Here is a 24,849-nt window from a genome sequence, read left to right on the forward strand (position 1 = left end):
TGGTCATGGAGCTCAAACAAATTTCAAACAAATATTTGAAGAAGCGAATGAGCAGTCTCGGGACGCTCCATAGGTTCTGCCTCATTGACGAAGCACCAATTCGGCCGGAGTTACGAAACCAGCGGTGATTATAGCGACATACCCGGTGAATGGAACGAACTGGGAAAACTCCAAGTATTGAAATAGAGGGAGCATGCTATGGTAATCTGAACAGGAAAGATCTTGACTCGAATTAGGCTCTTGCAGAGTTAGATGAGTATGCGCATGAGTATGCGGAGCGGTGTTCGCGGAGCGATGTTCCGAAATACTGAAGGGAATTTTGAGCCAGGTACGCCACCATTACGGTATATTTCGCTGTGACAACCAATAGAAGTACTTAAACGACAGCAAAAAGGCGTTAGATTGGAAAGCTGTTAGCATTTTCATGGGGATACCCCATGTTCTTCTCATCTTCCACTATTATCACAGCGTAGCCTATAAATGGAAAATGTCCGTTTTGAACATGGAGTGTAATCAAACGAAAAATCTATAAGGGTACATAGATCGACTGTTCACATCTCTGAAAGGCTGGGTTATGTAACCACATCTAAAAATTAATATGGAAAAATGTCAGATTATTAATAATATTAATGTAATATAATTAATTACATATATATACATATACACATATATTTTGTATCCGATTTAGCAAATGCATTCGCGTAGAATATCAGTGCGAGAAAATGCCAGATTTATCATTTATATTTCGTTTTTTTGGCTTTTTTTCCGGTTCCGATAAAAAGGTTCGGTCCTTTTTATTAAAACAGTTTGTTGTTTCACCTTTTTAACACGTTTGCCATATAGATCTACACCTCGAGGTTCGTTCTCCTGAAAGATCCAATCGAGTGCGTCAGTGGCAAACGCTCGCGGTCAAGGCCTCGTCTTCTAAGGAAAATCTTGGGTTAGTTCAGTTCCAGCAAGACACTCACTTAGCTGATCTGCCGCTCGGTTACACGGATCAGACCGGATGATGAATGCGCAAACGCCTCGTTTTGGTCCCTGTCTGTTGATGCGGATCATCGCAGTTGGTGCCGTGCAGAAATCGTCAGCCGTTTTCGCTTGCTATAAGTCGCTCAATGACCGTCGTGTCGTGTGTTTCCTCTCTTGACAGTCGTCGCCCACGGCTCGGCTCCCTGCCAGCATCCCAGCAGTCAAGAACTCTCTTACACACTGGCGACAAAAAGTGGGCGCCTACGGGACCTCTTTTGCTCTCCTGCCAAATGGGTGTATTGGCGGGGCAACGGAGCCAGCCCCGTCTGACGTGAAACCGACTTCCCAGCCGCTCGTTATTCGTCTGCGGACTACCACGCTTGACGGAGTCCACCAGAAGACGAAGGGATTTGACAGTTGCTTCTTGTTGCTTCTGCTTAGAGAAAAACAGAAAAAAAACAGGAAATAAAAGGAGTTGTAGCTGAAACCTATGCAGGCTGAAACGTGGCTACTGCAGGCAGGCTTCAAAAGCCTTCGACTACCGTACCCAGCCAAAAAATTCCTCAAGGAGACTTCGATATATCCGGAATGAAATGTGATGAATATGCGCAGTCGACATTGACAGACATCGATCTGTGAAAGTTCTAGCTACCGTAACTGGGCATGGTAAACGCTTAGCGTAGAGACGCCCCAAGGATCAGCATCACACAGCACACACAAGTGAATGGAATAGTGGAAAAGCGAAGCATAATATCGTTCACTTGCTCGGGTACTGTTAGGAAGACGGACCTACTTCCTATAGGCCATCATGACGCCGTATAGCATGTTGAGCAGACGACCTCCATACATTAGACTTCCATACGCAATTATTATAGCTCCATAAATCGACAGATAGAGGAACAAAGAAATTCAGTGCAGTAGTGGGGGCTTAAATGTCTTCTAACTGAAACAGATTTATCCGACTTGCCCAGCCTCGTAGACTCGCTGCAGATTTTTCAGCTAAATATAAAGCATAACACATCATTCAAAAAAAGAAAACTCAATTTGCTTATAAAAAATATGTGGAGATTTACGCTTTTAACCATACGCGCTATAGACTATTTTTTCTCAATTACTATAAAAGATTTATCAAGTTTGTATCCTCAAAAGGGACTAAAGCTAGATTAATTTCGAAGGCAAGATATGATGCTACTGTAACCTTGTGTATATCCGTGTATGACTTTTGTTCGTCAGGGCGCACGTTAAGTTGTTCTTTACGCAAGCACCAATTGCAGTCTAGATAGAGTTCTTTCGAACCTTACGTCGGAATGACATGAGACCTCGCGTCGTTATCAAGGGTACGTGCGTATTCTGACGAAACAATATGATGCCTGTGAACAGCAAACATCCATAGAGAATCACTGTGTAGATACTTTAAAGCTACGCAGTAGCTTACGTGTTCTTAATCTTATGCAATTATCACACACGTTTGATTGTCATAGATTATAACGTCAGGAAAAATTGTCGTGTCAACATCGCTTAGCTGTTGATCGACAAAGTTCTGATTGAAGTCCGAAAGCTGAGGAACGACATCCACGGTAGAAATAGTGGGTCAACACGGTGAACGTCGGAAAAATGCCAATGGTTGAGGAGAGGATCACGAAGAACGAAAATCGATGCCACCGGGAAATAGGTGGCCGGAGGCAAATTCCCGTTGGTTTCGAAAATGGTCAAATCAGTTACAATCCGCGCACAGCGGGCCCTACTGATAGTTAGTCGACCAATGGCTACCCGAAGAAGGGGAAACGATCTAAGTAACAGAGAACAAACGTTGGCTTTAAAGCGTCTCGGGAAAAAGCGCTGTTCGATCGAAGCACTTTACAACGTTTTAGAATCTCACGAAAAGGTAAGCTTTTCAGGTTGGTGCTAGTACTACTGCCGTCCCATGGTAACAATTGTACCGGAATAAGCCCTCAGGAGCAAATATCATCGTATCAGAAATCTTGGTACAGTGGAGCTGATCGACCCGCCTTCTACTCTCAACAATTCGATACTGCAAGCTGTTGTTCGCATGCGACCCGCTCGCAATGCATATCGTACAGCATGGGCAGCTTTTGGGGGTGGGCAGGCCACGATAGCTACGATTAGAAGGCTGCTATGGTCGATGATAATGTTTTGAAAGCAAAAGTGGACATGATGACGTATAAGAAATCAGAACAGGAAGTATCCGCTTGGTAGACGTAGTGGGAATAGCAGCCGAAGCTGGAGCACAGGAGCGTCTATGTGAGGTCCATTTGTAAAGATGGACGTGATGACCGAGTGTGAGAGAGCGCCAGGAAACGGCCCTCATCTAATCTGCTAGTGGTGCACTCTAGTCCCAACTGGACCACTTCCCGGAACCCTGAGATGTCCGCTAGCCAAAGACTCGAAGAGTTATCGAGCGGCCAGGTCGACTCCGACTACGCGAGCAGTCTCTACCACTACCGCTACCGCTTGCCGCTTCACCTCTTGCTGGTCAGCAAAGCGCTGCAGCGAACCGTAAAAAATATGTCATTTCCTTTCCCAGTCAATGCCGGCCATCGTTGCAAAAGAGGTACCAATCAGACGAAACCGGGGTCGTGTTAAAACGCAACCATATTTTTGTTAGTTTTTTTTTATCGTCGTCTGTTGCTTCTATCGTGCTCTAAAACGACGCCCTTTAAGCAGTGGTAGCTGCTTGCGTAGTTGCTCCTATTAAACGCGGTTTTTCGAACGAACTCCGTTCTTCAGAAGCTTTTTCCTGTGCGATTGCAACATTAACCTTCCAGCTACTACTACAACCTGCCAAGTCGGTAAGCACAACCGACCGCGCAATAAGGTCAAAGTCAGCAGCTTTTCTGGCAGAGAGTCTCATGATGTGTGGATGATGCCCTTTTGTTGAGTGAGAAACAGTGAGCGAAAAAAAAAAAACAGAATCCACTGATGGCTGGGTGAGGTACAGAAGCGTTCATAAATCTACAAACCTGTTAGACTCCACTTACGGAAAGGAAAGGAAAGCCCTCGAGGAGCTCTACGAGCACCACGCAGTGCGCCGATTCCATCAAAGAAGTCGATGCCTGAAAAATAGCATAACCGAGGACGCTATTGACGTTGCTTGACCCCCTCGTCCTCCTGCAAATGCTACTGCTGCTGCTGCTGCCACCACATATAGAATGCAAACTCTCGGAGCCTTTCGTCAAGGTCTCCGTATACGCAGTAAATGGCCTGCGCAATCACCTCAGTGCCAAGCGACCCCTCACCGGTCTCCGCCCGATCACCATCCGTGCGAACCGCCGCTGCGAAGTTTGTTTTTGTGAAGTCTCTTGTTCATTCTCTATTCCTACTATCCGCAATTTCTCCAGGCTTTGCAAATGGTACAAAAGCGCTAACAGTCTTTCAACCTTACCGAAGTTCTCTACTAATTAACCTCATCTACGATCTCTTGCCCATCGACTCTCCTGCTTAGTTTCGGACGCGTATCGTTCTGAAACAATGTAAACGGCTCGTTTATACTGACTTCAGCTCCCTTCCGAACATTACGTATACTCTAGAAGAACTACATGAACCTCTTAAGTCGACTAAATTGATGCTGCAAATATACGCTACAGTTGGTCTATAAATGTGTCTACGGGAATGATTTAATTAATTTGGTTTCGAAATTCGAACTTCTCGGTGCTAGGTTGCAATCAGTTCACAGCTAGACGATACATACTATCGGTAAGGTTTCGTTAACAACGCTGTTGTTTTAGACACGCGCGTAAATTCAAAAAAGTGTTAACACCGCTGACACTTAAACCAATCTAGAAGTTGGAGAATTGTAGAAAATAATCACTTTGTGTTGCATGGCGACCGATGAACTGAATGGGCGTAAGCTGAGAGAACTACATACATTCGCTATTCGGGGAATAGGGCGAGCAATAGAGAGACATTAGTATGAAGGAGGTCCTTTCAAGAGTTCCACGAAGACATTCTGTTATCATCCCTTTTCCTACGCGTCGTCCATTTCTAATCGTCCAGTCGCTCCGTTGCGATCAGCCAGTTCATTGGTTATGGCCGCCCCCTTTTGAAAGTTAGTTTCGCCCCTTTGACGCGGCACTCTCTGAAACGAATCACCGTGTGCCACTGACACTTCCTTAGAGATCCGACGCGAGCCTCCGCAAGAATGACAGCGTCATGGTGAAACCTTCTACCAAGTCTGGAAAATAAAGTTTGATAGTTTCGTTTTGGTACAGCGTATGACCACCGCGTGGGGGTCGGGTTCCATAAATTCTAGCACTGGTCCCAGTGGCACAGTGCATGTCAGACAGCAGCACGGTGTCTCAGAATCCAATTGAGCTCAGACAAGACAATGGCACAAATCAAAATGCCACCTTCGCAGCGTCTGGAAACATGCACGCATGTTTTCAGGGAACTCCAGGAAAGTTAAAAGGTTACGTTCTGACTTGTATGGCCAGCCTGTTGAAACTGCGAATTGTGAAATTTACATCGAAACCTAAGGTGACCGTACAGCGTAGTAAAACTTAATTGTTTTTGCGCCAAATTTTGTACGGCCCTTAGTAATGATTATATGTGTGCCAAAACACGGTGTCAAGCTATACGCAGTTGAAAAATAAACGTACATACTATGGCAATGGTATTCATTTATAATACGATTCATTTGAACGGAAAATTCAGCTCAACTTAAACAAGCGACAATGTAACGTGTATTTATAGGGCTTTCTGCAATATGACTAACTATCAATAAAGGTTCGCTATTGAGGATTTCCTAGTTAAGTCAACCATTGTTCACTCTGCTTTTAGAGGTCAAGCTCACATTTTGCAGAAATTCGAATTGTCAAGGTTATTATTAATCAAGGTTTGGTTTCTCGCTGACGACGCTTTGCACCTCCAAATATCCTGAAATCCTCTTTCTCCTTTAATTAGCAATTATGCGCCTTCAGTAGCGGTATGTAGCTCTATACGCATAGAAAACTATTTGGCCTTATAAAGGCTAAAAAATACTATTCGAACCTTAATTTTTCTCCCTGATACTGACTTCCGAATGATCTAGCATGCGCGCAAAAGCCCGCAAGATTCTCCTAGCCCCCTCATTCTCTTTGGAACTTGCAGATCGCCCGCGTTGCTTAGGTAAAGATTTTAAAGTTAGTTACTGTTTCCTCTTGCCAACGACCTGCTGCTAAGGGACTTGGGAATTTGGCGTCACGGCTTTTCTTCGCAGGGGAAACGGTGCGGTTCAGAGGTTTCAGTGGTTGCGAGGGCGATGTTGCTTGTGAGCAAACTGCGGTAGATAGGTTGATATGAAAAGAGATGGGGGGATATTTTTGCGCTAAGCTCTCTGCGTCCGGCCTAGGGAGAGCCTTTACGGAAGAAACCTGTATGATAAGTACCCACCAGACACAGAGACCGACGCTTGACTTGGCTTTCAGCGTGCACGCCGTGTCTCCATACGTTTCTAACCCGACGTCAGTCTGAGGAAGCGGCCTCGGATGATGAAGTAGGGTGTAGTGTCAGAGATCCCGAATTCATCACTTGCTCCGTGGACTCTCACTTCAAACTCCCTAAAGCACTGGCAGCAGCAACGGCAGAAGCAGCGTAGATCACCGTAGCTATCGTCGCTGGTGCTGCCGCTATTGAAGACCAGAAATAGCTCAACCCTTGAAACGACAAGACGCTCAGCGACCAAATCATCTCCTCGCGAATTCTGCGGCAGTAATTCTAACATTCGTGATGTTGTTTATCTGTTGTTTTCATCATGTGCAAGAGTTAAATTGAAGTATTACTGGGTTGAAACAACATGATGTAATACGAAAAAAATGCTCTTGGAAATGATTTGACGAAAGATATTTAAAATAATGCGTATTCTTACCCGAACCGAAAAAACCCGAAGTTACCTGCATTTCGGACCAGTCCGTCTCAAAACCTACGTTGCGATTTTCTTCGACATTGAAAAAAACCTAATTATTTTTGTTTTTTTCAAAGCATTGTCTATAAGTAATGACAATTTTTAAATGTAATTGAAGCAGGGGTTGTAATACTGTATGTTATAAGGCTATAATTGGGACTACAAAATGCGTGATTCTTATTTGGGATTTTCCGCCCATTTTATAAATTCTTCGAGGTAATGATTAAAGAAGTATTATGGTAGCAACCTGTGTTCTATTTGGTGTCTAGTCGACGGGGCTAGTTGAGTATGGAAATTGATGGTGTTATATTTGTTATTAAGTGTACGTCATAGCCTCAACACTTGTCATCTTAGATTCGTAGTAAAAGCTTTAAGGTACTGTTATTTCCTACTAAAGTTCTTACTTCATTGTACCTTTGTGTTCTATCTTTTCAGGTTTACATTAATATGTGTTGTTCCATACTACCTCCGACTTCAATTAATGCCCCATAACTCCCACGAGTCATTCTGATTTCAGCTTCTATACTACATATTCTTTTAAGCTATAGATATGCAATGCAACTTTAAGGCATACATGTGACCTTTCCAAAATTCGCTGCTGCTTTTTTTTTCAAAATAATTTTTGCTCTAAATCAGTACTGTAGTCTAAAGCCATGCCAGGCTTTATGGTTTGAATCAGCCGTCGATAAAGGCTACCATAAACGAAAACGAAGGTGGGGACGTCAATGGTCAGTCACGAATGGGTTTTGAAACAAAGGACCCGTGTTCAAACGGCACAGCGGACAATCTTGATGGTCTTAAGGAGGAAGTTGCCTTCTGGCGAGGATACAGTACTACATGGAATAGCTTTTAGTACACAAGAGCCCAGATCCTCAGCTACTTGGCAGGCAGGAAACCCATTTTCGTCTTGACCTTTTCCCATCTTCTCCCACGATGTCATCTTTTGGTATATGAGGGTTGCCGCCTTCGAGTCTCAACGAAGTGAATAGGATTCTTAGACCGTATACTTTCGACGTTTCATTGTTGCTCTATCGAACAGATTTATATGAATCCCTCGAGTTCATGAGTAAACGAAGTAGATTCGTTCGAAGTCGAACCGACGACGAGTAACAGTAAATTAAATGAGCCCACAAAAATTGGATGTCTTTTCTTTGTGAAATAGGATTTTTCTAAATTTGTTCTAGCAAAGGCCGTTAGTAATTGGTATAACAAGAGTGCAAGCTAAGAGAATGAACATTTTAATAGAAGAACAAACATTTTCTAGCATACTTTTCGTCTAGCAATATTTAATGATAACCACTGAACGAATATATTCCTATCGTTAATATGAGAAAACCTTACACACTATTTTAATGAATTTTTCTTTTATTTCAATTGACTTGACCCGATGTAGCCATATATACAACGTACAACTTCAAGACTGCGCATAAGCGGAGTTGAAGCTCAACAATTACAGGCTTGCCATTTGCTATTTATAAATCAAGGAGAAAAAAAAAGGCTTACAGTTATAGTGTACGAGTTAGCTCTAGGGTCTAGGATTACAACAACATTAATCAATCCGGAAAAGCACATATGGCCTACCCAAAAATCCAGCATAGGTTCGAAATTGAGATTTCAGATCAGGGAATGTTTTCGAAACCTGAACCATGAGTCCCTGAAGTTTAGTAACAAAGAAAGACAACAACAAGTCCTTTCTAGTCATCTATCCATTAACCCAAAAGTTTACTTATTTTGTGAACTTTCTTATATTGGCGCTTCGGTCTAAACAAGACGATACAGATCCGCCATGTTCTTCTTTCCAACTTGCCAATGTACGCCATAACGTTAGAATGAATATTCTAAAAGATTATTAGTTGCAAGTGCTTTAAAGCTCATTTATTCAACCTGAAGTGTACGAAGCATCGCGTTGTTATTGTACCGACATTTTATTATTATTATTAAGCGATTATAGCAATGTCCATATAAAAGATAATAGCCAGTGAAAATAACACAAGAATCACGTCGGCTGCAGACAGCCGAATGGACCTGACGGGATTTTTGTGAATTTTTACGGTACCATCACCGCTCCTACGAGTATCGGTGGCGATGGTGACGCCAAAAATATTTTGGCGGCCAGTACCAAATGGGAAATAGGATCGCTTTTTAAGGGTCGAACGATTCCTGTGACGACGATACCCTTCTATATCCGATCAACTAGCGAAGGCATTGGGCGGACATCCGCTAGCTTTTTGGCAGAAAATAAACGAGAATTATATAGGTATTCTTTCGTTCGAAGAAAGGACGCATCGAGGATAATAAATGATCTGAGTGAGTGAATCTGTTTCTCTGACGTTCCGTGAGTTCTTACCAACGAGAGTGATATTGCAATACATGTAGAATCTAAACTAAAATTTATACTATGTTTAATTTATTCAAGACCAATAGATGACAGTAGGAAGGAAAACCATTACCTTATTCGATGCGGAATAAATTCTATAGACAACGCCTATTGTACCCTAAAGATACATTCACTAGCTAATATGCAAAAACGATGACTTAGAACAGAGCAGGTGTATTATCAGTCCATAATAGGACGGCAGTCAGTTAGACGTACTTGCGGATCAAGCAAGGCAAAAAGTCCAAACCGCTCAATGGAAACAGATACAAGCCAAGCTTCGATGGCCCTTCCAGATTAACTGAAAACATTTATAGAACATCGTCAGCTCACGTTTGCCGATTTAAAAATCATAGCCCGATAAAAATTGATATCTATGTTATCGGACCACACTTTCAAATCAAATAAAATTGAATTACCTGTGGCATTGTGCTGTTCTTATATGAGTTGAATATGTGGATCCTTGATGTAGCAATACGCAGCTGGACTTTCCTCTTGTCTATGCTTGTATTGCTGAGATTTTTTCTAAGCTCTTGATCTTTTAGTGTGCGAGACCCATATCTGTCAGTTTTCCCCACTGCTGCTGCTGCTGCTGCTGCTGCTGCTTGCTGCGGCGTCATCCTGATAACGAAACGATTCACGAAGTTCGCGCAGAAGTATGTTCCGTCCTGTTAGAGTTGCCATTTTATGAAGATATTCGAATCGAGCGCGATGAAGAGCAGTCATTACCGATTTTGCCGGAAATGCTATTTCCTGCTTCGTGCGCTTTCTCCCTCAGTCTGCTTTGCCGGATAAGATTTTCCCACTTTTCCCGCTTCAGCTGAGCTCGCTCATTTTGGCTTTCTGCGCCACTAGAGCAGAATGTGGGAGGCCTGTGGCCAATTGTTCTTTGATGACCTCCAATGAAACCAGCTTCTCAAAGACAGGACCTTTCGATGAATCGTGAAGCCGCACTGATTTAGCCTTAGATTAGAAATATAATGTTGTTTGCGTCGATGACTCGCCATATAGTAAGTGAATACGCGCTCCCGTGGACAAAATTTTGCTTCTTTAAATAGGGAAAATTACGTAGAGGGTTCCTATATACGAACAGCAAATTACTCTGAGAACGCATTCTGCTGCGAATTATTGTTCCAGGTTCCTTCAGTTTAATTTTTGAGAAACAATAGAACAAAGATAATATACGAGAATCGGGGACTACGCGCTTAGATCCCGCCGTCGGTCATTTCCGAGATCAAAAATTGGTCTCCAGTGAACGTCCGATGCTTCACTGAGGTTCTTCAGGTGAATATTGGCTGGCTTGCAATCGTACTCTACTGACGCGGACACTGATGGCGCATCGAAAACTGCTACGCCATAGCATAGTGTATGATGCAGGCTGTGGCACTTAAGGCAGGAATTTCAGCATCATACAACAACAAAAAGAGCTTACAGAATAGCAACAGCACCACCAGGCTTCATTAAAATCCGCAGAAGTACGATGTTCCGGAATAATCTTCAGGCTTTATATTTGGAAGTGGTTTAAAGCTGTTTTTCATTAGCGTTTACGTTAAAATCAAAATGTTGTTAGAAGGTCATTTTTTATTATATACGTGCATTCTCTTGTAACGCTTTTCATGCAATGTTGAATGTTTGTCTTTCCTATATTTTGTCGTACTATAAACAGTTAATACTCTATCAAATCAGCTTTCAGGGCCGTTTTCGCAGACCTAAGGCGCGATTTACGATAAACGGTTTGTGACTCATGTAAGCAGCATTTTTCTCTTGCATACTGGCAGCCTAGGTGTCAGTAAAGATATCGGCGGATATCATCTTCAAACTGCTAGAAAATCATATGATAGAGTTGAGGGCATCAGTATTTTGTAACACTGCCCCTTAAAGCGATAACAATTACCATTTTTTGGGGTCATGCTTCTGATGCGGCTTTTCGCTGTCTCAGTTATGAATAGACTCTGTAGCCAGACACTGGTGAACAGCTGCAACAATTTTTATTTCCTGTTATTTCCGAATCCGTAATTTCACGATTTATACACGTGGGATTGAGGTCTGCCGAAATAACAGGCCTTAATGTCCTTAACAGCAGTTAGCTTAGGTATACTCCAAACCTTGTGGCAAGGCCTCATTTCTGTTACTCTAGGATTTCCTGAACGAAATGTATCATATTAGCGCTTTATTAGGACTTGCAGGCCACAGCAAAACTTTCGACAAATGTTTGATTTTCGGCACGACACAGTTTTCGGAGAACCGTTCGCCAATGAGCCTGAAAGCATGACGCGTGTCTTTTTCGATAATTTCAAAATAAGATTTTTTTTGTTCTCAACGAACCAGCAACTTCGTTTACGTTGAAATGCATCGATCGAGCGAGCGCTTAGACGAAGTTCCCAAGTAGCCCTACTGCCCTCGGGTTGAGCGATTTTAAGTCGGCAGCGGAAGTATAACTTCTGACACAGCGAATCCACGGCGTTTTAATCTGTTCTCGAGGACATTATACCAGATGAATCTATCCTTTTGGAATCTGCAAATAATCGCATCATTTTCCCGCATCGTTGCACAGCCTTTACGTTACCAATTTGATGCAGTTATAGCGAACCGTTCTCTCTTAGCTTCCTAACAATGTTGACGACCGCATGCTGAGAAGCAGGGAACAGTTCTGCGTTGTGTGTATTTGTTTTAACGAAGTAATCTACTGGCCACCGTGATCTGCTTTTCAGCGATATCTGTTCTTCTTCTTCTTCTTCTTCTTCTTCCCATTTCGACATTTTACGTATGAAAATATGCAAAGTTACCAGAAAACACTTGAATCGATCAAGCTCACTTAAATACCACAAGTTAATCATTGGGCGTCAGTCGTACATAGTACGGCGTGGTAGTACGAAACGTAAGTGCTAGAGATTCGATCACAACAGGCTATCATGTCTACGATTGCTAAAATACAAAAGATCAGTTTTATATCGCATTGTTTATCAGCGCTTTGAATATGTTTATCAATTTTTTTTGTTAACGACATATAGGATATCGGTAGGAAGGTAACGCCGCTATCGTTTGAAAATATCTCACTTTAATTCTGCATAATTGGACTTTAAAGTTGAAATTGTCTTCGTACATATTTTAATTGAGACTCTGCACACATTATGATCTTTGTATATTTACTGAAAAATAATAATTAATGGAATTAAGTTGCAGGTGTATTTGGGCTGGTAATCATGATGTAGAATTGCCGTATCTATATACAAGGATGCTATCTTTGCATAGCCCTTTAGCGGATTATCTGCACGGTGTATGCACGCAAAAAAAAATTATCTCTGTGTAAGCACCTGGCCGTCGTGCAGAAACTGGTTAGTAGAAGCTCAAAACTACCTACTCCATCGTATTGAGTGTCCCGTTTATTAACTCATAGTCAGATTTTGCCGTTTATAGTAAAGTCGACACTTTCAGATATACCGGCTTACTATCGTACAGCACGCCCCTCAAAGACCATTAACTCATTTCAAAATACGTTCTTTTTTTCTGTATACTTTATTGCATTTATCAAGCATTACGTGATTTTCTGCGAATCAGTAATATCCCAACGTTTATACATAGGTAGTATATACTTGTTCTAAGTAGAATACAAGCTAAGAGCTGTGAGTGCGGGTGGCAAGCAAGCGTCAATCCGGACACGCGCTTTGCTCCGCTAAACGTTCGCTTGTCCATCAATGTCCTGGTCCTAGCTAGCATTTCACTATTAGTAACAGCAGCCTTACTCTGAGACCATCAGAAGCCGTTGCAAGTGAGAAAATGCGCTTAAGCATACCCGAAAAGGAAGAATACAGCACACACTCAAGCCATTTGCAGCTTCGTAGAGAAGGGCTAGCAGAAGCAAGTAGTGCGAAGGACCAATGAACGGACACATAGCACTGGGTTTGCGCTAAGCGAAACTGGCTGCCGTAGTTAAAGGCGACCAGGCAAAGTCAAGGGGATCAAATGGGCATCACTGCGGGTGTGGCGTAGCTCCATGTGCAGTGATCCCAGGGCTTCCGCCTGTGTTAACCACTGGCCACGCCACTGCTCGTGCTAACGCGGGTGCAATAAGACTCCCCGTCTTTCGTACAGAAGGCGCACTTTTCCCCTAGCTTAGCCACTCATACTTCGCACTACCTTTGGAGATTGCCCCCATGGTCTGCTTCAGTTGGATGTTTACCCCCTTGTTTTTCTCGCCAAGCTCTTAACCTACACCCCTACTGCAAGTGAGCTTTCTGACTCTTCACGCTCACAGTGTGGACTGGGTCATGGCAGGCAGCTTGGGGTCTTCTGTTCATGTTTCCGACGAACACTTTTGACTGCTAGCTCCCGTCTTTAACAGATGGAGAAGGCATAGCGCTATAACCTGACGGGAAGCAAAATGCTTCAGAGACACAGAATCACACAAAACGCGGAGAAATAAACATATAATGAGAGAGTTCCTGAGAGGACGGCAACGCCGTCCGCACCACTTCACAGATTTATTAACGCCTGCTAATGATACGTGCGTCGCTGCGAAAGCGGCACAGGAATTGGGACCCCGTGGACGCGGCAATGAGCTTAAGGCCATAGGTCCATGCAGACATTTGTGCCTCAATACGATCTGTTATCCCTTCCATAGATCCTCCACTCGGACTTTAACCGAGACCGCGTAGAAATTTAGATTTATCATACTATTCATAAGTACTTGATCGCTTTAAGTTTGCCGCATTTCGAATGGTTATATAGAGCATCTATATTAGTCCTACGGGCAATCAAGTTCTGAAATTGCTGATTGACAAAAGCTTCATATGATTAATTCCGTAGTTACCGCAATGGCCAGGAGTCAAAAAGTGGCAGTGTATAAAACACCGAATAAAATTTTAGTGTTCGAAGACACCGATGATGAGATCCATCGTATCACATTAGGTACAGTAGGTCCAGCGCTCCTGAGCTCGTGTAGCTTGGAAACACGGTTCTTGATCTACGGCGCAATATACTGCACCACTGTCGAACCGCTTGAGGTTTTGAAAAAAAAACGCCTGCGACAAAATGATCTGCAGACGGAAAGCGAAATCTTTTATCATTGTGTTTTGTACAGTTACGCCTCAGTTCTCGAAAGGCCGCAGACGTTAGACGATGCCAACTATATACAGATACTCGTAATAAATTTTTCGAAAGTGAAGGTTCCAGACCTTATCTGCAAACGGCCTCTAATCACTTTTTCCGCTAGTTTGAACCGAACCATTCAGACTTTCTTAATGAGTACCCCGGCAATATTCAGGCAATCAAAATGAAGCTAATCTTGAAAATATCCAAAACCTCATCTGATAGACTAAGACATCGATACAGCACAATTCAACGCGTATTCATGAAAAAGTTAGAAAGGCTAATGATAGGTAATGATATGCTTCGATAATAATCTAGGTATGAAGAATATCCCTGTCCATCTCACCTTATGTTTTTACCGGGGAAAATCTACGATACGTCATGAACGCTATATGTCTGCATTGCTACAAAGAGGAATTGAATTCCTAAATAAATCTGTTCCTCATATTTTGGTCGCTAACCGATCTTATATGTTTGTTTAAAACAGAAATCATTCTAAGAAAAGACAGTTCAAGATAACATGGCCTAAAAGACATACGAATAATTATTGTATCATAGTTAATCGTATTGACAAACGAGCGAACTATTAGGGTTTTTATTATAGGTTGGAAACAGTGTGCAAAATTTCCCACAAGCGCTATCTCTCGACCACAATAAAAGGCACGCCTTAAGGGCAAAACAGGCATTGTGCCCAATAATATTGCATAGAGACGTAAGTTTTTATTACCAGGTACCGCGCTGTGTGCACGAGTTGCACCCGAATGGATGAGACGCCGGAGGACGGCAGTAAGCTCCAACAGATCAGCTTATCAATGCTATATATCAGCCATACTAACGTCAAGTGATGTTTTTAGTCAATAAAGACCTGAATAAAGACCAGTCTGCCGAGCAAATAATGTTATTCTGCGGCCAAACACAACTGGAATTCATGTATTGGACATTTGAGCAGAAAAAAATCAGTTCATCATTCAAGTAGAAAATGTTTTTATCTATCACTCCAGTAAAATTAAAAATCAGTGGTAAAAAGAAAAATAAAAAATAGTTTTATCGATAGTGTTGTATGTAAGTGTACACGGAGTTCGACACACGACAGTCATCCTCTGAAGGCTCATTTCCGAGCATATCTGCGTAGCTGGGACGATGATGCAAATGGAATGCTCATATTGACTGTAAAGTTATTCGACATTCGGTGTCCTTCAGTATTTGTTGCCGACGCTTTCTAGGACGCCTGTGCCTTATACACGAAACAAACGAATTAGGTAGTCAAGCTGGCACTAGATGCCACTGTGTAAAGTGTTACCAAATCCGACTGCTTCGAAAAGCTGCTATCAAGATGAAAACAAGGAAGTATAGCGAGCTGTTGTTGTGTTTTCGAAATGGTTTTCTCAGGCGTCAGCAAGAACCAGCTACCCGCCCCGAACTAGCGACTCGACAAACGGTACTGCGTACAAGATGTTGCCATTGTTACCCACGGGCTTCGGAAGTCAACCAAATTGTGTATATTGCATCACTGTTTATCAACAAGTGACATATGTGCTCATGTGATACCAGCCGTTAAATATAAATTAAGTGATACATGACAATGTATTTAGAAATATACCCTATCATCTTGGATGAGCTACATCAGCGAACCGTAATCAATTGCTTCCAGGGTCTGCCTTAGCGATTCCCGAATGGCAAAAGCAGATTGCTACCAGGAAATAAAGGTCCACCAGTCCGTCAAGGAGACATCGTGCGTCTACGTCCTAACAACATTTCACTTATTTTTGCGAAGGCAATGTTGATAGATACGGATGCGAGATACGTAGCACACAAATACACCCACACAATGTATTTTTTATCGACGTCTTAAACGAGACTACCTGCTGATACTATCTTTTCCCATTCGACACAGCTATCCAGCATCGTTGTAGGCTAACACGGTTTTATTATGACAGCTGTTAGTATTCGACGCGGTCCTAAACCGTTCGTGCGACCCAGCGAGAGCACGTCCTATGATTTGTGCAAAAACCTAGCGGCCGTAGCCTTGTCAGCGTCGATGTAGTCATAGACAACATCTGTTAAACGTATAGCAAGCGTATCAAATAATAATAGCATCTAATCGGTGCCTATCTTATAAAGGTCTTTGTCGACTTGGCTCTAGGGTAGGTTTCTAGCGTTAATTGAGCCGCTGTAGCGTTAGTCGAACCTTGCGCTACTATTTTTATGAATCATAGAAACATAGAAACAACCGTTATAGAGCAAATAGACTTTGGCTTATACGCGTGCGACCGTAAACATACGTAAATGATGAATTATAATGTTTGTTGTTTCGAACGCGCTCGAAGAACGTAATTGAAGCATACATTGGGATCGCTAGATGTTATTTGTGCCCTTGTGTTAATAATATTCGATATAATATTTCCCGGTTGTTTCTGACCCTATAGGATGTTGTTGTTGTAGTAGTAGTAGTAGTAGTAGTAGTAGTAGTAGTAAGAGACGGAACAGGAATACCAAAGTAGGTACTTGAGTGATTCACGCTGCGAAATGCAGCCAGCATCCATGGAGAGTAAAGCAGCTCACTGTCGATGATGAAGTAAGTGCGCGTGTATCAGTGTCCTGTGTGATCGCAGACAAGCGAATATTCCATTTGCCCTTGGCATCTCCCTCAGCAGGCTGCCTGTTGCATGTGAATTCTCGCGAAGATTGGACAAACGAATCAAAAAATCGTAGTTACATTTGTGGTGATCGCCGAAAGCCAAGACGGTCCTATTCGGCCTACGTAAACAGATAGCCCGCGCTGTCGCACGTAACAGAGAATTCTGATGCCTGCTCAAAGGTGTATCGTCTCATTGGCTCGCGTCAATCGTAATCACAATATGCACAACGGAGTACGGAGAATTCTAATGATTGTCACCGGTCTGTTTATAAACGCGCTTACCATTCCCAGATGCCTTAGTTTACTATGGGAATATGAAACTATCGCAGATTGCGCTCGCCTACAAAAGGTTGGTTCGGTAGTGGTAAAATGCAACTGTCTGTATGAGAAGGTCTGCGATAACCTGAGCTCGATCGGCTTCATAAGCGAAACATGTAGGAACCGATTTCAATACTTAAGATGGCTGATTGGTGAGCTAGAGCAGCTGTAGATTACCGCGAATCTGTAAATTCTCTTCTAATGGAAAGCTATTGCCGCTTCGTAAGATACTGAAACGTGCCAGACCGTATAAAGGTTCAGTTGTCTGTATAGTCCAAAACACGTTCAGCTATGTACGCTTGGAATATATGAAACATATGTGCAATAAGGCAACGTACTTTTCATAGTACACCGTACGTTGATTAAAATACAGCGGCCGTGTTTACATTACATCTTGGGGGTAATGGGCTCTGTGTGGCGCTTACTGCAACTATATATATATATTTTGATTGGAACCGACAGACCGATCAATTATATCTGTCAACTATGCCGTTCAATCACGGAGGAATGTTTAGTTTACAAAGTGACTTATAATTTGTCTAGAAGCACCTTTTATTCAGGATAATGGAAATCACGGTAGTTTGGATATTCCGAATAAGCCATGCATTTTCTGACGAATCTCAAATGAACAGATACTCTCTCTCTCTCTCTCTCTCTCTCTCTCTCTCTCTCTCTCTCTCTGGTATTATTAAAAGACCCACAATGCAATACAAAAGCCCGAAGGGAGCGGCAAACCGCTTAGCAAAAATCATTGTCTATTGATTGTCATCAGTCTGTTAACTTATCGCCCATATGGTGAAATAATAGCAACAGCTTGAAGTTGCATCAGGAAAGGATGGCGGCCAAAAAAACTTATCGTTACATGATTTGACATTTACTGAATCTTCCACGGCTGAAAATGTAATTTTATGTTCTCGTTCGTAGTTTTTTATCTATTTCTTAGGAAACGAATTCAGGAAACAGGTTATACTTCGTGCTGTGTTTCGGGTACTGATGCTTGACCATATATTAACATCAAATAGTATACAATACAGTATATCTAGTATCGTCATGGATTATGAATATGGACTATGGTCTAGCAGTCTTTATTATGCCCGTAGTATTTTTATCTCAACTGAAACGAATATTCGCAGCTGGGGCATCCGCTTAGAACATTGTACCTTCCGTTTAGTTCATTTCGTCAAGCTGCGAAAATGGCGAGGTTCTCCTTCATATGGTACATACCAGCGACTCGCCGAGGTTCAGCTGTCAGTGGTTACAAAAATCCTTCTGCAGAAGCATTCCGCAGCTGAACTTCACCTTGCTATCGACACTGCCCCCAACTATGTTATTGCCAATCACAGGTACATCGATACTCAATGTACTTTCCCTTCTAGAAAACCACTAGAAAGCACTCACTACTTGGGAATAGTAATATGTTATATTCACATACTATAATAACTGATAAACTAAAAACTGATGATGTACCTGTCGCCCACTTCACATAAATTGGTATTAATAGCGAAGGCGTTCAAGATGTCTGTTATTTGGGGGTCAGGGAGAGGGACGACCGCTTTACGAATACTGGCAAAGACCAGCTTGAAATACTTTAGCTAGCTAGTGATGTACGTACGTATGATACGTAGGAAATAACAGCCGAAGTATAGTAGCCGAAGGCCGTTTAGCTCTGCTTGATTGACTTATTTCTGGTAACTTTGGGCTCGTTCGTTCGCCTGATCTAAATTGCATATGTATGATGCCACAATTGATCTATCTACGAGATTGACGCAATTTAGAACGAAAAAATGTCTCGCCGGAGAGGTGCACAGTCACGTACATCAAGGATCACCAATGATTTCTGAATCGTGCTTATGGTTCACAGATCACAGTTGACGCTATAGTTCCGTTCCGATCACTGCAATCAGTACTACACTTGGCAGGCATATTTTATACATTTTTAACAGTGCAGTTGACTTTTGCTGATTGAACAGCGTAGAGATGCACCAAAAGCAAACGATATGGTCTTTGCAGGTACCCATACAATGAAACGATTATGAATTTATTTCGAATTGATTTTTGACGAGATGAGTGAACCACGCTTTAAGTATTTGCAGATTAACCATATTACTATACCACAAACGGTGACCGATCTAGAACAATAATTAAAAGCTAAAGCAGTTCCCTTAATTTCACATTGTTCTGCTTTCAGGAAGCGATCAGAGACAGCTGTGTCATTACCTGACATCCTCTGATGAAAGTGTAGAATATTTCATTAAAATTACTTCTACCTCTACGCTGACTATCTACGAGGTATTTCTAAGACGAACGGACATCGAGCACCTTTGGAATGGTTCCTTTGATGATCATCCGGAACTACCCTTAAAATATCACTTGGCCCAATGTAACTATGATCTGACAGGCTTTGTGTATATATAGCCACTCATGATACCCATTCTGGCAAAATGTTAAGTGATTGAAGGCTCGCCGCGTGCAAGGCGCAAGTCCATTAATATTTATTATACAATAACGCATGAGTCAAGCAAGTATCCATGAAGTAAACTGTACTTTCATGATGTTCTGTACCATGAAGTTCAGATGATGAAAGGATCTCGAATATGCTGACATCTTATTAAGGGCCCGCACGCAAAAAGCTCTGCGTACTACTTACACACACAATACGGCCACAAAGCCATAGCTTTTACTCTCTGCACCGCTGTCGTTGGAAACAACGGTATCGAGCAAAGATTGCACTGTAAAAATTACCCAACGTCATATACTAATGGTCAGCTAATCTGTATCCCATACACATGCGTTCAATGAGGTCTCAGCGATACTGTGCGCCTTACCAGAGCCCATTCGACAATTATAACATTAAACAACTATGGCCTGTCGATAATGGTTGCAACGTCTGTTTCTGTCTTAGCGCTGATTTTAGTAATCCATGTTCAATTTGTGAAATCTGGGTTTAGTTCGTGGAATACCCTCAACAACCGACGCGTTAAATCTCTGCAGTAGCGCATCATCACAACGATGTAATTAGCAGCGGACTCGCAAGAAATAGTGATTTTCCAGTTATTTATTTTCGATTCCTGTCTTTTGTAAGGAATAACTTGTAATAATAATAATAATAAATGTTAATAAATCATCAGAGCGCTCTTAGAGCCTCAAATGCCTATTGACATCAAGCAGTGTCGACCTGTTTGGTGCCTTTTTTGTTTATGGTTGTTATATTTTTCACGAAACCGAGAATATGTATAATGGCAATTTTGTATGCAGGAAAAGTAACTTCTATTCGTTTGGCCAGTTACGTAGTGATACATCAAAGGCTTTTGTGCATTACCGAATGCCCTCACCATGTTATCGTTGCAAGTCGTTCGAACTATTCAAAGCTCGAGTTTTAAATAGATTTTACTTGTCAGCACCGAGAAACAACGAAGCTGGCATTTCGTGGTAGAGGTTGCAGGTCTTCGTTTTGTGCGGCCTCTCATTTCGCGTAAGAGTGGCTTGACTCGAATAAGGGAGTTTGAATGATGGCGTCAACTTCTCAAGCAGAGCGAGACGCGTCCAGCGCATCGGCGTCGTCGTTCGAAGACGACGTCTTAACGGGTTCTGAGGAAGAGGCTGTCAGGACTATTAACGAAGCAGACAAGGAGTACACGAATCAGTTATACGGCGATGAAGACCACGAGAACAACGATGACGAGGATGACGACGAAGCAGATTTCCTAGCGTCGGACGATGACAAGGATGCTGACGGCGAGGAAGAAGCGTATCGGCGATACGAAGAGCGTACGTCGTTCGATCACGCCCGTATCGAGATCGATGAGGACTACGAAGAGGATTTAGGGTTTCCGATGTACTATGCTGGCTATACGCACAGAAAGAAACAGCTGCCACTCGGTATGGACTGCTGGAAAGTGAAGAAAATTCCGGCAGACGCAGCTCAGCTACGTGAAATGATCCAAGATCAGAAGGTCCGACGCGAATTATTAGGAAAAGTCCTCGATGAGGTAGCCGTGGAGAAAAGTCGTCTTCTCAGTGCGATCGCGGCTGGAGTTTAACGTGGATCAGAGGAAACGCCATGATGCTCATGGTCGGATCGAAAACTCTGCATATTTTCGTTTGGAAAACGTGTGGAAGTAAGCGTAGGCCAGCAAGTATATTCACAGCAAGTATACTCAAGACGACTCCGTTCGTTGATTAACGGTGTGATTATTATGTGCGTGACCATAGAGTATCAACATGCTTGAAAAAACGAAAATTGATCTAAGTTTAGGCAACTGTATTATAGTTGTCCTATATCCCGATGTTGCCCACTTGTCTGAACTCCAATAATAAGTTGTCATAAAAAAGTTTTACCATAAAAAAAGTTCTCTTTTTCGGTAAAATGTGCCAGCTTTCTGGTAATATACAGTAAACATTGTACCGATTCGCAACTATTTGAACGAGGACAACGTTGAACGGATCGCAAACTATGAACGTGTGCACTTTACTTAGCTACTTGAAAAAATCATTTTGTAATACTAACTAGATAAAAAAATGAAACAACTGATTCAGAAATAGCTGCTGGACGTACTGAACAGGACAACACGTAGAAAGTTTGATATGACTGGTAAATCCAGGAATCTTTTTTAAGCTTCACGGTACCGAGTATCCTATCGCGCAGGTTCCTGCCGCGTGGGCTTAATCAGGCGTAACGAGGCTTTTGCCTTGAAGAGTATTGCTGTGTAGTTTTAACTAAGATAAAACTCAAGTGTCAGTCCAGCCATCTGATGATCTACGAAATCAGACATATGGATATAGTCGATGGTTAACGTATGCATACGTAATTGTTCTCGGGACTCGTTATATGAGTCCAGCAACGGTCTTGTTTACGATGACAGTCGCTTGGCTTTAAAATGTAAAAATACAGGGATGTGTGTATAGAATCAGTAATTTAGCACACGGTATTAAATTGCTTTGATACGAAGCACATCTCTGCTAGTCTCCGTGTATGCCTAGCAATAATCATTTTAACATAATCCCGTTAAATCTGGCTTCGCGCGAAGCAAGAGTCTCGTCGATACATTTGACAACAGCCACAACGTCGATATCAGAACCGTGACTGTGGACGACAATAAATCTGCAAAAACGCACTACTATTTCCCTGCCGCTGCTCCTCCATCAAATGTCCTTCTCTGTTAGCGGCGGCCCTACATTTCGCCGTATTCGTCCATTGTATACGATAGGCCGCCCAGAGAACCAAGACCACTGTCCTGGCCTCTAAAGGCTCCGACCTCGTAGTAATATGTGTTAAATGTGTTTTATACCCTTTTTTCTATCTTTGTGTTTCTATGTGCAAGCTTCGCAGTCCGTCCTTCTTGCCCACTCCATCGTGTCTTCATTGCCATTTCCACCACTACCATCAGCACCGTTAGCAGCAGGCTCTGGGATTCTCATCGTTGCTAGTTTCTGCATTCCATGCGCTCCGCCCCCCGCTTTTCCCACTCAAACTCCTATCCTCCTAACTCATAGCGTTGGAAGCTCACCCGCCTCATGTCGTCCCGTAATGATAATAATCTTCATCGTCTCTTTATCATAATTGTGGCGCTATAGCGTCTGGCTGTAGTAAACAGAGCGAGCAACATGACGAAAAAAAGGCGAGTGTATGGACATTTTTGTGTTGAACACTTCCCTTCCCCCCAGATTCCTCTAGAAATTCTCCCAAGGGTTATCTTCAAGCCCGTCTGTTGCCTTCACAAATTCCTCGGTTCGGTGTTTACTCTAATCCTGTTTTCAGAAACGACGGAGTGGAGGGATAAAGAGGTGGTTTCTAGACAACAGGCTCTCTTCGAAGCCCTACAAAACGCTGTTCACCGTTAAACGAGCGGCTTTGGAAGTCAGATCATCTTCTAGGAGAAACGGGATGTCGACGAGGGGTCGGCTTCTTTATTCCTCCTCTCACCAGAGGGTCCTCAAGGCGATTTTCTAAACCTACGATCAACAGAGAACGCTGTGTAGTACGTTTTCTGTGGAGGTCGGGGGAAAGACACGGCTGGAGGGGACTGCTTCGTTCGTACGAGGCTTCTGCACCCGCTAATATTATCCTGGGTTGGACGTCCATAGTCGTTGATAATTAGAAGAAAAACATTTTAATCCCCGTAACAAGATTAGCCCCTTTCTTGCCCCCTTCTATCGATAGAAGCCCAGCGTCGCCCTAAACGCGCGCTGCAGTCAGAGTCCAACATTGTCAACGCCATGATCCGTCTTTCTTCGCTGATGGTTCCGAGCGACGGGTAGACGGCGCGCTAAGGGAAATGACGGTCGCATAACGAACGAGGGAAGCATTCGTCCAAGCTTAGCCATTGACCCCCGTTCTACCCAACCTTAAACGAACAACCTTGACCGTTCGGTTTCAGTCAATAGAATAGATCTCTCCATCCGGTGCTATCTCGTCGTAGATAATTGTCTCGGTCGTATAATTGTCGTAATTACAGAGGAAATAAGAATGGCTATTGGTTTTTGTACGGGTTTGTAAACTTGGTCGGTGGGTGTTTGCTCAGTGTCTCCTAAGCACACCGATTTAGTATCGTCTCGTAAATTGTTGACATTCGAAGGAAAGAGAGAAGCCTCGCTATTTAAGGGTACAGATGTTTTGTTATATTCGACAAAGCAAGTAAACTGTGGGTTTGTTTTATTCTTCGAGCCAAACATACGGAAACACTAAACCCCGCTTCCTGTAAGCCAAGTATTTTCTTATGTTACTTCCAGCTGTATCTACCATTAAAAATTATACGTTTAGCGGAGGAGAGAAAGAGCCCTGCACCCTTCACCGAAATCTAGTTTGACAAAGAGCCTGCATACCAGAGCTCAATCTCCTCTCGTCCAGTACGGAATGTTTGAAGTATTTTGAAAACAGCAACGATCTATTAAGTTTAGATTATTTAAATATGACGCATTGCATATCGATGATTATATTCGAAAACGGGGTATGAGGAAATTGCTAATTTAGAAAATCCAATCGGAAAGCTACATTTTTCGTCAATATCTCGGAGAAACGGTGACACGTACTGCAAAATCTGTCAGCCCTGATCACCTTATCAAAACTTATTCGTTGACCTAAGTCGGCCAGAGATTTAAGCTTTAAATAGCTTGAGAGCTAATTTCAAACCTCATATAATATAGCATACGGCAACACATCAAACCAACCGCTGTTATTGAGTGACAAATGCCGTGCTCTCAGATTCAACCAAGCCTACATACAGCCCTTCTTTAATTCATATAGTTAATTACAGGACTATAATCAAGCTTTTTTTAGTGAGCCTCGTTCTACATTAGTGTTGTTATCAAGTGCATTATTATGCTTCCACACATATCTTCGAAACAACTCTTTATCGGGGCCTTTTAGCGCAATCTTAGTGTTCCTCACTTTTTCATGCTATGTATGTATAGATTCGAAATAGCGCCGTCACACTGAACCTAAAAAAACTATACATTATCGGATCACCCATCAGAGTGCATACCATGTCTATTAAAACAGTTTCTCTTCTCTTTCTTAGATACATCTATTTCAACATTAAAAACGCTGTTCGTCCTAATCTTACC

General features: G+C 42.5%; 1 protein-coding gene across 1 annotated transcript; it reads right to left on the reverse strand.

The window, feature by feature from the left end:
* Nucleotides 1–820: 820 nt before the first annotated feature.
* LOC111251507 (uncharacterized) lies at nucleotides 821–4,623 on the reverse strand. The gene is made up of 2 exons (XM_022808145.2): nucleotides 3,969–4,623; nucleotides 821–1,402 (listed from the first exon to the last, which is right to left on the reverse strand). The coding sequence occupies exons 1-2, from the start codon at nucleotides 4,026–4,028 to the stop codon at nucleotides 1,085–1,087; spliced, it is 378 nt and encodes a 125-aa protein (XP_022663880.1). The 5' UTR covers nucleotides 4,029–4,623; the 3' UTR covers nucleotides 821–1,084.
* Between the last annotated feature and the right edge of the window lie 20,226 nt (nucleotides 4,624–24,849).

The sequence above is a fragment of the Varroa destructor genome, unplaced genomic scaffold, assembly GCF_002443255.2.
Source record: "Varroa destructor unplaced genomic scaffold, Vdes_3.0 BEIS01000005.1, whole genome shotgun sequence".
Taxonomy (NCBI): Eukaryota; Metazoa; Arthropoda; class Arachnida; order Mesostigmata; family Varroidae; genus Varroa; species Varroa destructor.